This window comes from Globicephala melas, chromosome 16 (assembly GCF_963455315.2).
Source record: "Globicephala melas chromosome 16, mGloMel1.2, whole genome shotgun sequence".
Lineage (NCBI taxonomy): Eukaryota > Metazoa > Chordata > Mammalia > Artiodactyla > Delphinidae > Globicephala > Globicephala melas.
This window is the reverse complement of record NC_083329.1, coordinates 16,416,749-16,431,259: the sequence shown is the minus strand read 5'-3', so window position 1 is coordinate 16,431,259 and position 14,511 is coordinate 16,416,749. Positions and strand designations below refer to the sequence as shown.

Sequence of the window (14,511 nt, the reverse complement as noted above, 5' to 3'; positions counted from 1 at the left end):
TGGATATTTGAACTAAGGGATGTGGGGTAAATTCCCAGTTAACAGTTGGAGGGGATGCTCTGGGGTGTGCCACCAGATCCCCTCTTCACAAATGAAGCCCTCTTCTTCTCAGTGGCCAGGTGTCGGCTGTTAGGGGCTCTCAGCTGCGTTCCTCTCTGAGCGTTCGTCTTAACCAGGGTTGCCTTGCCCAAACTCACACCTCTTTCACAGGCAGAGTCCCTAACCAGTGACGAGATGGTCCCAGTACAAAGTCCCAGCCCCCCTTGTCTCATGGCAGGACAACACTGAAGGCCATCCCGGCTCCAGAACATTCCGTGAAATGGGCGTCTGTTGTGACTGCCTTCCTTCCCTCCCTCCCTGATGGGTGTTGGTCCTGAGAGTACTACCCAACAAACTTCCCGCCCACAAATCTCAGCATCTCTGTTTCCCAGGAAACCCAGCCTAAAACAAGTGGCTGCTGTTGCTGGAGGACACGATTTCTGTAAACACTGGGCACATTGCCACCCCTAAGAATAAGTGATAGTAAGGAAGACGAGAACAGGGAAATTGGTCCGGCAATGGGCAATCTTTGCTTTTAGGCAAGTTGTTTCCTTCAATAAGTTCTTAGGTGGCTTGGGGTAAAGGGCAAAACCACCACCCCAAGGCTCTCGAGTCCGTGCAGTAGAGTAGGAAGAGCTTCAAACCTGGCTCTGTCTCAAGCTCTGTGACCTTGGGCCATTTACTTAACCTCTCTGAGCCTCTGAGTTTCTTTATCTGTTAAATGAGCCAAATCACCTTTCAGGGTCGTTGCAGAGACTGTATGAGCTCAGAATTGTCAAAGCACCTGGAACACAGAAGCTGCGCCATAAATGCTGGTTTCTTTTCACAAACATGGGGTGAGGGGCACCCTAGTATCTTCCAGGTCAGAGACTGGGGCGTGTGGTACCATGGATCTGAGCATACTGAACCATGCTGGGTTGGTGGGGGGTGTGTGTGAGGTAGACTGGGGAAAGGTTACTGCCCCACGCCAAGTTAGCAAGCCATCTCCCCTTCCCCCCAAAAGAGGGTGCCCCTGGAAGTGAATGGCTCAGGCAGAGGTCTCTGGGAACAACGGGAAGGAGCAGTGACATGTCCCTACAATGTTGTCATCTCTGATTAGGGATGGCTTGAACAATTTAGCCAAAGACCAGCCATGTGACTCTGAGTGAGGATCATCATGGGAAGGTAACTCCATGAGGCTGGCACCTAGTCTGTCATCTGTATTCCCAACAGCACCGTCTGGCACGTAGTAGGTGCTCAATAAATCCTTGTAGAAAGAATGACGAAAGATCTTTAGTCCCCCCACCACACAAAGAAGTTCTGATGATTCTGGGGTTTGGAGGGCATAGTTTTTGGGTAAACACTCTGAGGGCAGCAACATCATCAGCCCAGGGGTTCCTCCCGTGTTCCCCAATGTGTCTCCATTGTTTTCCAGGGCCCCTCAAGTTGCACGATGCTCTGGCTACATCTGCAGCTCTCTCTCCTTGAGTAGTGATCCACAAACTATGGCCCTCTTTCTGCAAATACGGTTTTATTGGAACATAGCCAAGGCCATTGGCATAAGTACTGTCATCTCTCAGCGTCTGGGGAGTATTGGTTCTAGGACCCTCCGCAGATACCACGATCCACGGATGGTCAAGTATCTTGTATAAAATGGTGTCGTATTTGCATAAAGCCTACACCACATCCTCCTGTGTACTCTAAATCATCTCTAGATTACTTATAATATCTAATACAAAGTAAATGCTATATAAATAGTTGTAAATGCTACGTAAATAGTTGCCAGCATGCAGCAGATTCAAGTTTTGCTCTTTGGAACTTTCTAGAACTTTTCAAAAAATAGCTTTGATCCGTGGTTGGTTGAATCTGCGGATGCAGAAGCATGGATATGGAGTGCCCAATGTATTAGCTGTGGCTGTTTTTGTGTTAAAATGGCAGGATTGAGGACTCACAACATACACTGGAGGGCCAGAAAAAAACTAAAATTTTTATTACCTGGCACTTTCAGAAGTCTGTTGACCCCTGTTCTAGAGAGAACAAGTGAGGCAAGGGTCCCCCCAAGAAGGCGGTCATTCCGTTCCTGGATTGGAGATTAGACTCACTGAACACAGGTCCTTTCATCTGTGAGGGTTTGGGGCTCAGGAAATACCATCCCTGATACCAAAGCCAGTGTGTTTTGCAAAGTCTGCTCCACACCAGCTGCTGTACTTAGCCCCTTGCCTTTATGTTCTCACATACACCTCGAGGTAACGCCATGAAGTGGGAACCACAGCATCTCTATTTTGCAGACAAGGAAACCAAGACTCAGAGAGAGTAAACGATTGGCCAGCTATCCACAGCAGGGATGTGGTGGAGCCGGGGCTCACCCCAGGTCAGTTCTGAGTCTGGGCTGCTGTTCCTAGGCCCTCCCCTCTGCTACCTTCCCGTACGGAAGGCCTAGCAAGAAGAGGACTGTTGTTATTGGGTTGGCCAAAAAGTTCATTCGAGTTTTTCTGTAACATGTTATAAGCAATAAACATGAAGCAGGTTGGTCCAGGCCCAACAGATGTCATGTGACCCAGTACATCAAAGGCTGGGTCTCCAGCAAGGACATTGTGAGAGAGTCTTCCCTTAGGGTGGAAGAATCAGCCTGCTAGAGAACCTGAGTCCCAAGGCCTCCTGAGGCAGGACAGAGTCTCTCTCCTGCAGCATGTAACCCTACACATGAGAAAAGGTCTCCCAGAGCTCAAGAGAATAGATTGACTTGATCACATCTGAAACCCCCGCTGGGGTGAGGGCTGAAGTCTCCGTGTTTGGATTTAAAAAACAGAGATCCCAGGTAGGTTTGTTCTAACTCCCCAGATAAAACCATATCACATGATAAACTAGTCTTTTGTCCTTCCAAATTAAAAGGATTAAGCATCTTTTAGAGAATTCTCTCTTTTCGGGCTACGTGCAGACGTTTATTCAATTGCACATTGTCATGATAATAAAACTTTAGGGACATAAGACAATATGTGAGAGACCTGTGGCTACTACACAAAGAGCACAAGTGTTCACTTTTTGCTAGACATAGAGGGAAGATTACACGTCAGGGAAATGAATCCGGATTCTAAAGGAGAACAACAAACTCACTGGGTCACTTCCTGTTCACGCAGGAAGAAAAGCTTCTGGTTTGTTTTCTGGGAATCTCTCCACAAAGTTAGACAGTCACTAGTTCACACAAGGCTTTGGAAGCTAAAAGAGATGCCTAAGTCACATGGCTGATTCAGTGATTTGACCTGCCTGGAATTTCCATTTCCACTTTTTACAGCCTGAGCAGATGCTACGAGGGCTCCAGCTTTGAATCTGGAAAATAGCAACATCTTCGTGCACGCTGTCTCTGTGACCCTTGCTCTATGACCAGATAACCAGCAATGGTGTCAGTGCCCCACCAAGGACCCACTTAGCCACTGTCCCCACTTTCGCCACCTCCTAGTCTACGGAAGCCTCCCGCTCACAAGGATTTCTGTTCCATCACCTTGCTTCATTCTTTTTCAGACTTAACACTAACTAAAATTAACTTCTTTACTCTTTCATGGTCCGCCTAACTCCCCCTCGACCAGAATGCACGTTCCTTAAGAGCAAAGTTCACGTCCACCTCCTCCATCCTGGTGTTGCCAATGCCAGGCTCACAGCAGATCATCGTGGATAATCAATCAATATTCATGTAGTGTTCATGAATAAATTGAAGGGAGTTTACAAGTGCACAAATACTTTAGCTTTCCGTACCCAGTCTTCCTTTTCACATTGAGTTGGCTATGCTATCTAAGGCGCCCAGGTTACAAAGTATCCAACTATCACTGTGCGACTGTGGTTATTCCTTTGCTCATTCATTCACGATGTATTTATTGAACACCTATCATGAGCCAGCCATGTGCCAGGCATCCCTGCCAAGAATTCAATGGTGAGCAAACAGAGCGCCCACCTCATGAGCTTTTGGTCCATCGGGGGCAGTGGGGAAACAGATACTAATGGAAGAGCTATACAGCTATGCAGTTACAACCCTGATGAGTGCCATGAAGGAAAAACTCAGGCAGGGCTTCTGAGGAAGTAATGTTTGGGTTGAAATCCGAAAGATGGATTAACTAGGTGGCTATCTAAATGAACTTGCTAAAGAGTGATCCGGGTTAGAGTTAGGAACAGAGGTAAGGGTGGAATAAGGATAAGGGGAAGAATAGAGGAAGGTTAGAGAAGAACTTTTCCAGAAAAGTGTGCCTGTATTATAGGGATCAGATGGATGTGGACCAAGAGTGAGTTGACGGCTGCCTAAATGAGGGTGGAGACAAAAAAAAATTGGAGAACAAAGGACAGATTGGGGGTAATTTAGGAGGTAAAGTGGCAGGACTTGGTTTGTCCTTCAAGGGTTGTCTATCTCGTGGCTGGGGCACTGACTCTGGCCTTCTCCTGGGCTGGTACCTTTGGGGCCCTTCATGACCAGCAACCTGGCCTCCAAAGGTGGAAGCAGCCACTGAGGAGTCCAGGTACACGTGCCGAGTAGGGACGGCAAATGGGTGAGGTGAGGCCCAGGGGAGCACCCACCTCAGTCGGCAGCAGGGTTTCGGAACCTGGATTCAGGACTCAGGTGAGAGGATTCCTGGAGCCCTTGCGTAGATTACTGCGGGCAGTGAGGTGTTGACGGGAGCTCACAGTGGTGCCTATGAAGGAGATCAGTCGTGCCCACGAGCACCCGCACTTCACAGGTAACTGTTGCTCTATACATTGCTACCTGTAACCGGCGCAGCTATAAAAGGAACGCAGGAAACAATTGGCCCCGAATAGGAACACCCTGGGTTTTCTTCCTGCTCTTGATCAAAGAAAGACTCCAATGAAAGGAGAAAAAAAAAAACTAATTAAAAAGTTAAAACCTTATGTAATGAAATTTAAAAGAAAACTTTTGAAGCCAACAAGCAACCATGGGCCATGCTTCAAAGGGCCCAGAATCAATGTTTGTCAATAGCAGTTTTGCCTCCTTTAATTTATTTTTCATGAATGTAAAGCGTGATGTTATTAGGAGCCCATCCATGCCTTAATTCTGTTTGAGATTTGGTGAATCCGAACTCTATTAACATTCTGTTCAAATCGGCAATGTCAGAGGCCTGTGGCAGGAGTTTCACCCTATTAGGGCTCTCACCCTGTGGCTGGGATGCCAGGGAACCATCGGGCCTTCTGCGCTGAACACTCAGCAGCTACCCCCTCACCCCCAACCCCGGGAGCCAGGGGCATTTTGCTGCTTTCTCTCCAGAAAACAAACCACCCCCATGGCTCAGCCCAGCCCCAAAGTTACCATTTGTTTAATCAAGATAGTTGGTTTGCAAAACATTAAACATTAAACAGTATTTGACGCCTAGTTAATAATTTGCATCCTCTTCATTTGTTCCTGAATCCTTGGAGACTGACACTTTCCCCCCTCAAGGCACAGACAACAAAAGAAATTGTTTTTAGAGCAAAACAAGAGTTCTTACACTACAAAGATGTTTGCCAGAATGTCTGATCTCCATGTTCTGCTGTTAATGTTTCTGGCGGGAAAGACAGCCTTCGGGGTAAGTGTTCTTTTCAAATATCTGTAGTTGAGATACTCTGAGGTTATTAGGAGGACCAAACCAGCTGGGCCAGGAGTGATGAGAAACTTTAGTCGTGAAAGGCTGGTGCCGCCAGGTGGAATATGTCCTGATTTCAAGGGCTCATGCAGGCCTGGCATGTTGGTTGCTGTTAAGGGGCCAGTTCCATGAAGCCATGCAATTGACGTGAGCCCTCTTGGAGCAGAGTCTCCACGAACACCTTCCAACTAAGGAGATCAGAGCAAGAAACTCTGCTAAGGCAGTGTGTTGTGATCTGGCGTGGATCTCAGAGATCCCTCTGGGAAGCTGCCGAAAGCTACAAGCTCTCTCTCTGTGCATGCCAACACACCTACCATGTTCTCCAGCTGTTTCAGGTGACACTAGGGTAAGCAGCCCTGTGCTTTGGCTCTAGAGGAGAATCCTGCTGGCAACAGGTTCACTTAGATGGATTAGATTTGGAGAGAAGCTTTGTGGGCAGCACTTTTTCTCCCATCACCCTGTAACCGTGGCCGTAGTGAATGGGTCAGAGAGGAGCAGGGGCCCCAGGAAGGTCATGGTGAGAATGGAAGGAAAGGGACATCAGGGGTTCTCACGTGGGGGACTCAAGACATCCGGGAGCAGGTGAGTTGTGGAGGTGTCGCCTCCTGCTGTGTGCTGAAGTGGTCCAAGAGTGTTAGCTGGGTCTCTGCGGACATGTGAGAGAAGGGCCTTCACCAGACCTCGCGCCTCTTGGTTGGGTTGGAGGCGTGAGTGTGGGCTTGGGAGCCAGGGTTTGAATCTCAGCTTTGCCGCCTTCTAGCTGTGGAACAAGTAACAAGCGACATCATCTCTGTGAGCCTCAGCTTCCTCTACTGCAAACCTAGTGATAATCTCCCCCAGATTTGGGAAGGGTCGAGACCGATTAAATGGGGCAATGTATGTGGCTTTCAATAAATGTTAGCTCTTTTCCTTTGAGATTTCCAAAGTGAATACGAGTTCTCTATAAAAATCAGAGAATGCGCCCCTTTGTTGGAGTGGAGGGGGTTTGAATAGAGAACAAGAAAGGGGTGAGAACTGAAATAACAGTCATAACCTATTTATCTCATTAAATACCTTTGTATCTTATTTTCCATTTCACTCCATAGAGATTTTCCTGCAGGCAGCAGATTAAATTCCAGGTTTTCTGATTAGCACGCTTTAAAAACAACAGCTTCTCCTCCCCTTTTGGTCAACGGTACTCAGACATCTACCTTAGTTCCATATTAAGCTGCCGATGACTCACCTCTGGAAGAGTTTTCTTTTCCAGAGATGACGTGTGTGTGTGTGTGTGTGTGTGTGTGGTGTGTGGCTACAATGACCGGTTGTTATCAAACCCCCTACATCACTGATTGGTGTTGGATGTCTGGGGCCAAGATCCTGCAGAAATACCGCAAGTCTAGAGAAAAGCGATGGAAACGATCAGAGGTTCACAAGGGACCCTGAGAAAGTACCAGTCAGAAAGAATTAGATCCTAAAGTTTGCAGGCAAGGAAGAGAGTGGATGCAGTCTGTTTGAAATTCACCAAAAGGTAATGCTCGCCCCAAATCCCTTTTTTGCAAGCCCCAGTGAAATTTTAGGGTTAGGGATGAAAATATAAGTCAATAATGGATAAAAGAGAAAATACGAGAGATAGCCTTTAGGCAATGAGATTAGTCAATTCCAAAGAGGGGATTCAGGGCTTTGGAATGTTTTCTTACTCCAGATGTGTGCCAGACAGGTGGTCGGGAGGGCAGCTTGTGTCCCATAGGCCAGTACACAGACATCCAGGGGAAAGTGGCCAGTTCACTCAGATGTCTAGAGAGTTTGAGGCAACACCAGGAAGGAAGGGGCCACATAGCCCAATGGACAGGGTGGCCTCTCCTGCCCCATGTAGCTAAAAATAATAACCAACTGCTACCATTTGATGAAAACTCCTGTGTGCCAGGCTCTGTGCTTTTGACGTCTTGGTCTTTGGGTCCTCCAGAAGGACCCTAAGAAATAGGTACTGTTACTGATCTCAGTTTACAGATCAGGAGCTGGGTAATGTGTCCTCAGGTCACAGAGCTGGGAGGTGGCGGAGCTGAGTCCTAGACTATGGCTGGCGTCCATCTGTCTGGATAAGGTCTCTTGCCTGGGGCCCTGGCTAAGGATGAGACTTCTTTGGTCCATATAGCTTCAGGGCATTGTCCTTCCTGTAGGGATGGGAGGCTCTTAGACCAGGGGCCTCTTTCCTGGCTGGAGTGTAACAGATTCCATGTGCCTCTGAAACTTTAAAGCAAAGGGTCTCTGATTGCTGCCCATTGGAAAGGTGCCTGGAGACCCTCCCATGAGCTCAGATCATGCAACAAAAGTTATGAAGACTTCTCTGTAGGCTCGTCTTTAACTTAGGCTTTCATTCAGATATCCACGATCCAAAAAAGTGCAGTCAAATATAGTTGTCATGGATTCCAGGGAATCCTCTTAGTGCCTTCCTGGTCTGGTCTAGATTTGTTTTCCTTACCTGTCAGTTTTGAACACCTGTCCCCAGCACAGTCTTGTATTGTTATTCCCATTTTTTGAAGGAGAAACAAGCCCAAAGACGTTGAACTAACTTCCCAGCCAGGACAAAGACCCAGCTCCGTCCAATTCCTTGTCCATCACAGGAGGCCCGCTCAACTGTATGTGCCCCGTCCGCAGGGCTTGGATATCTCTTCTTGCTGTGGTTCTTAGGGTGATTTGAGGTGCCACTGGCCTCAGCCATAATGTAGTTTGACCTCTTCTAGGGTCATAAGCCAGAGGACAAGCTTGTCGGGCCCGCCCTGCTCATTTCAGCCCATGCGCAACAGCGGCCTTACAATTAAAATGCATGTTTGCTCCCATTTCTAAGCTTTTTAAACCCTAGAGTTTAGAGTCCAGGAACTCTAGAACTCCAGAATCCTCCTAGATAGAGAGTCACCAAAATGTCTGCACAGACCAGAGGTGGCAAATTGGCAGCTTGGGGTACATCCTGCTCACAGCCCGAGTTTTATTTGGTGGGTAGGAGTTCAGCCTGAAGAGTATTTTCATTTCCTTTCAATTGCCTGGTGACATCTGAGAATCAGAACATTTCACATAACAATACAGATCCCCAGCTTTTCTTGAAAATCAGGCATTCTAGTGACACAGGCTCCCATTCTTGCATGGCACAAAGGGGAGAAGGAACTATTGCTTATTAGAAGCTGAATTAGAAGCTTATATTAGAAGCTGAAGCCTCCCAGATCCCGCAGGCCCCAGCACCCTCTCTTTCTGACACCCTCTCTGCTTGACAGGTGTACACTATCTACCTCATTCTACCTTGGAAAGAGAGAGGCAGAAAGAGAAAGAAATGGAGAGAGAGCCTGCTTGTCCGGCTATTGTTTAGCAACCCTGTGGAGGCTGAGGGATTAGAGCCAATTTTGGATGGTCAGGTAACAGGGCTCAGTGTCTGATTAATTCAAGCATCCACATCTACCTGGCCCCCAGGACCAAACAAGGCCATGGATGGGATAACACGAACCACCTTTTTCAAAGTGTCGATGCTTTGGAATGTCAGAGTCTCTTTCAGGCCTAGGAGACATCACTTCCTCTTGCTGTAACCCATTCAGAGTCTTCTGGAAAAGAGAGGGACTGAATTGCACTGCATGTTCTTATAGATTTTTAAGAAACCTGGTCCTAAGCACAAGTCCATCTCATTAGCTTTGGCGGTGTACACTGGTATTTAGGGAAATCAGGTCGCAGGAAATCGCATGTGTATGTAGGCACAGATATATTTATATTTTCAATTCATTAGAGTTTCCTAAATGCAAAAGCAATTCTGCTGTCACAGAGAAACAGCATGGCAGAATATTCGGCAGCCGGGATTTTAAATAAAACATGCTTTTTCTTCATAATTAATATAACAAGGTTTCCTGGCTTAGGACTTGGCAAAGATCCCAGGAAAAATGAGGGGAGGGGGTTGGTGTGACGTGCTTGTGACCTGATGAACAAATTCGAGGAAGAGTTTGTGCTGAGTGAGCTCCCCTCAATCACTTAATAATTTGAAAAAAAAAAATTCAAACTCATTGACAACAGTGGCTAATCATAATCATAGCAGCAAGTATTTATTAAGTTTATCAAATTTTTACCATATGTCAGGTATTGTATGCTTATTATCTCATTAAAGCTTCCCAACAGCCCTATGAGTTAAGGACCACTGTTATCCTCATTTTACAGATAAGAAACTAAGCTTTACAGAAATTAAGTAATCTGTGCAAATGGCCCGCCCGCGAGGTTACAGAGCTGGGATTCAAACCCAGGTCTGCCTGATGCCAGTTCCATGCTCATAACCACTGTGTTAGAGGTTGCCATGCCGGGCTCTACCCCGAAACGACTGGGACTCTCAATGTGGAATGGAAGGTGTCCAGGGGGACAGTGGCCTCAGACTCCAGTTTCAGGCAGGAGGAAAAGCCACTCCCATCTGGAGGCTCCTTCAACAATCCCCGGAGCTTTTCTTTCCAACACCAGAAGGATCAAGTCTTGCTAGATGGAAACCCACTAGCTCAGTGCTTTCAAAACTTTAGTCATGAATGAATCCATCTTCAGAAATTTTGCCAAAGCCCAGACTAGTTTCTTAATACTTTTGTTGAACAGACTCATTTTTTGTCTACCTCGATAGATATATTTTTAAAGGAAACCATCACTACTATAAATGGGAAAATCAAAGAAGATGAAACAATGCCATTGAATTCTAACCGGCTGCAGCTGTCACGCTAAAACGCAGAGCTGACGCCTGCTTTCTCCTTGTTAGGAGCAAGAGGTAGAGGGGAGGGACTTACCAGGGCCACCCCAGTCTGTCTTTGTGATGGGATTGGAAGAGATGACAGTAAAACTGAGAAGGGAATGACTCTGTCACGCTGTGTTTTGATGTGATGACTCTCCCTGGCCAGGCACCACCCAAATCAGCTTGGGTACCAGCAGCGGTTCATGTCCCACAACAGAGAAAGCACAGAAGTAAAGACAGCTTCAGGGGTGGAGTTGGTTCCCATCAATGGGGAAGTTACTTTCCTGAGAACCGACTGGCCAAGGAGGTGAATATGGGGCTTGTGCCCATGTGGTGGGCCTCAGACTCCACCCCCACAGGCCCTTCTGTTTCTTTTTTTGTACACCTGCCTTTTCAAAGGGTTTTGAAGTGCATGATCACATCCAGAAATGAGTGTTTGTTTTTATCCAGTCTCCTTATCCTGGATGGTCTCACCACCAATCCTTCAGCCCCCTCCCCACAAGTCCGGGATGAGCCATCCGTACGAATACTTCTCACTAAGTGCTTACCTGAAGAGTAACCCACTGCAAATGCTGTGCTCTCCCTGAGCAGACAAATCCCCCTGAATCAAACGTCAGGTTGGGTAAGGGAATTCTTTATTTTATCACTGGGGAAACGAGGCACAAAGAGATTCAACAATTTGCACGGGAGCAAAGATAGACTCACCTGTCTCCTAGGCCAGGAGCTTCAGGCCCAAGAGAGGTAGAATTGAAGTGTGGCCAACGGCAGAGTGAGCTGGGGGCTGATTGAAGATGCATGTTCGGGGCCCACTCCAGGCCCATGGGAGCACAACCTGCAAGTGGGGCCCAGGGATCTGAATTCTTATCAAACGCTCCCCAGATAAAAATGGAAATTCCCAGGGTCTACAAACGGGACTCTCCTCTCTGCCCTGCCCCGGCCCTGCTCGCCGCATGAAGCTGCAGTCCAGTCTCCAGTTAACTGGGCAGAGGTCTGCACAGGTGGCTCTGAGCCAGGCACAGGTGATCAGCCTCACAGGGAGGCGACCCGGCCTTGAATTCCTCCCTGGCCCAATCCACTCACGTCCTTACAGGAGCCACGTCACCCTGCTGGGCCTGAGCTTCCTCCTTTGCACATAAAGGGTCGAGGCCAGCTCCTCTCCACAGTGCCTCCTGGCTCATCGCTGCGGTCCTGTGAACAGCTTCATCCAGGCCCTCGAGAAGGAAACCACCCACAGGGACCACTGGCTGGTGCCTCTCCTTTGACCTCTGAATTTTCCCGTTAGAGCCGTTCCTCCTCACCCTGAGCTTCAGATTAAAGCAAAGCCACAGGGAAGCTGCCGATCCTGGGACAGCGTCGCACAGCTTGTGCGCTAAAGCAAGGATGAGATTCCTTGTGACTACAAAGGACTGAGTGGCACCGCCTCATACCTGCTAGGATGCCTAGAACCTTTTAAAAATGGAGGGCTTCCCCGGTGGCGCAGTGGTTGAGAGTCCGCCTGCCGATGCAGGGGACACGGGTTCGTGTCCCGGTCCGGGAGGATCCCACATGCCGCGGAGCGGCTGGGCCCGTGAGCCATGGCCGCCTGAGCCTGCGCGTCCGGAGCCTGTGCTCCGCAATGGGAGAGGCCACAACAGTGAGAGGCCCGTGTACCGCAAAAAAAAAAAAAAAAAAAAAAAAAAAAAGGAAAATAACAAGTATTGGTGAGGATGTGGAAAAATCAGAACCCTCATTTATTGCTGGTGGGAATGTAAAATGGTGTAGCCACTGCGGAAACAGTATAGCGGTTTCTTAAAAAGTTAAACGCGGGCTTCCCTGGTGGCGCAGTGGTTGAGAGTCCCCCTGCCGATGCAGGGGACACGAGTTCGTGCCCCGGTCCGGGAAGATCCCACATGCCGCGGAGCGGCTGGGCCCGTGAGCCATGGCCGCTGAGCCTGCGCTCCGCAACGGGAGAGGCCACAGCAGGGAGAGGCCCGCATACCGCAAAAAAAAAAAAAAAAAAGTTAAACGCAGTATTACCATATGACCCAGCAATTCTACTTCTGGTACTGGCCCAAAAGAATGGAAACCAGGGGATCAAACAGATATCTGTACATCAATGTTCACAGCAGTCTTATTCATATAGCCAAAAGATAGAAACAACCCAAGTATCCACCAACAGATGAATGGATAAACAAATTGTGATATATAATGGAATACTATTTAGCCATAAAAAGGAACACATTTTTGAGATATGCTACAACGTGGACAAACCTTGAAAACATTATTCATAGTGAAATAAAGCCAGTCACAGAAGGACACATAATGTATGACTCCACTTATAGGAGGCACCTAGAACAGGCAAAGTCATAGAGACAAAGTGGAATAGAGCTTACTACGGGCTTGGAAGAGGAAGGAAGAGAGTCGTTGTTTAATAGGTACAGAGTTTATGTTGGGGATGATGAAAAAGTTTTGGCTATAGACAGTGGTAATGGTTACGTAACATTGTGAATGTAATTAATGCCACTGAATGGTATACTTAAAAATGGTTAAAATGAAAAATATCATGTCGTATATATTTTACAATTAAAAAAAATGACTGAGGCTTTGCACATCTCATGACATAGCTTTTTGCAGGAGGGGCCAGAGTGGGAGGTTGTTGTGAGGCAGCAGTTGGGATGGTGCCTGGGATACTGGCAACCCCTGTCCTCTGTCACCTCCGCCTCTCACCCTAACCTTGAGCTGTGTCCAGCAGTGGGGACTGGCTCTGCTGAGCTGCGCAGTCCTGTCCCTGGCTTGCCTTCCAGCCCAGCAGCCTCACCCTCACCTGGCCACAGTGCAGAGTTCTCTCCTCCCCAGCTACCTTTAGGAGCAATGCAAATCTTTTCCTGGTGTGCAGTGACATCTGGTCTACCACCCGGTCATGGCAGAATAACTGCAGAGAAAGAGATGGCTGGAATTTGAGTCCCAATGTCTTACTTACCAGGTGAAAGATTTTTCTGCTATTGGTTCATTCTAAGTCAAGCTTCTAGCCCCAAAGGTCAGGTCTAGCCCCACTTCTCCCCTCTACTGCTTCCCAGTCCTCTGAGAATATTTCCTATCAGTTAATTCCTGGAACCCATCAAGGCAGATTTTAGCCTCTGCCTTTTTGTTTTGTTTTCAAGAAGGTCTAGAATTGTGAAAGGTGGAGGAAGAACCTGAGTTGAAATAATTACTAGAATACAGATAGGACAGAAGAGATTAGACCTCAACTCCCTCCACCCTCGAGGAGATTACACTGTAAATCAGGAAGACTCCGAAGCAGGATCCTTCTCTCTGCCCCTCCCTGCCTTGCCCACCAACCACCTTGAGCCTAGAAGACACCAGATCGTGAGACACGCTCCCTGGTGACTGGGCTGGGGGGTGGGATATGAACATTGCTAATAATTTGCTTCTAACTGGGGAAGGCCAAAGTCCTGAGCCACGGGTCCACTGTGGAAGCCCGATTGTAGATGGACCAGCAATTGCATCTAGAGAGGTCTCTCTGAATCTATTGCAAAGCAGCTACCTTTCCATGTGCAAGAAGCTGCTATTCCCAGCCCTCTAAGAGGAGCCGAGGCAGCTGTGACCCCTCATCCCTGGTGAGACTGGGAATAAATGTGGTAGACGAAACAGGCAGTGGCTCGTGTGCCTTCTGATCTGGGTGAAGATGTTTGCTGAGATGTGTTTGTCACAGTGGACTGGCTGAGGCTGCAGATGACTTTGTCCCTTCCCCAGATGTCCATGGGACCTTGTGGCCCTCTCTGTGTCTTCCCAGGCCTGGGCAACTCTGGACAAGATTTTCCCAAAGGTTTCCAAGAATAAGGACCCAATCTCTTCACCGGGCTCAATGTCCTGCTTCTCTTAGCATTAAGTAGCTCTCCCACTTCCTTCTCCATCTTTTCAACACCATGTTTGCAGGCTGTGGGTCCCTCATCCCTCACAGCAATGGCTCTGGTGTTAGACTGGCTCTTTTCTGGCCTGGCTCTATCATTTACTAGCTGAGTTATTTTGGGCAATTTAATCTCTGCAAATGTGTCTTCTCACCTCTAAAATGGGCATAATTATAGTACTTCAATTATCAAGGATTCTGTGCAATAAAAGAGACAAAACGCACATAAATCATTTAGCACAGTCCTTGGCAACTGTCGGGTCCTAATAAATGCG

The 14,511-nt window shown here is 47.8% G+C and overlaps 1 protein-coding gene across 1 annotated transcript in view; it reads left to right on the top strand.

The window, feature by feature from the left end:
* The first annotated feature begins 5,510 nt into the window (after window positions 1–5,510).
* The window catches only part of HABP2 (hyaluronan binding protein 2), a 35,859-nt gene continuing 26,858 nt past the window's right edge, over window positions 5,511–14,511 (top strand). The window contains exon 1 of the mRNA XM_030842433.2: window positions 5,511–5,579. Within this exon, the coding sequence (XP_030698293.1) occupies window positions 5,511–5,579 (69 nt within the window). The remainder of the gene's footprint in view (window positions 5,580–14,511) is intronic.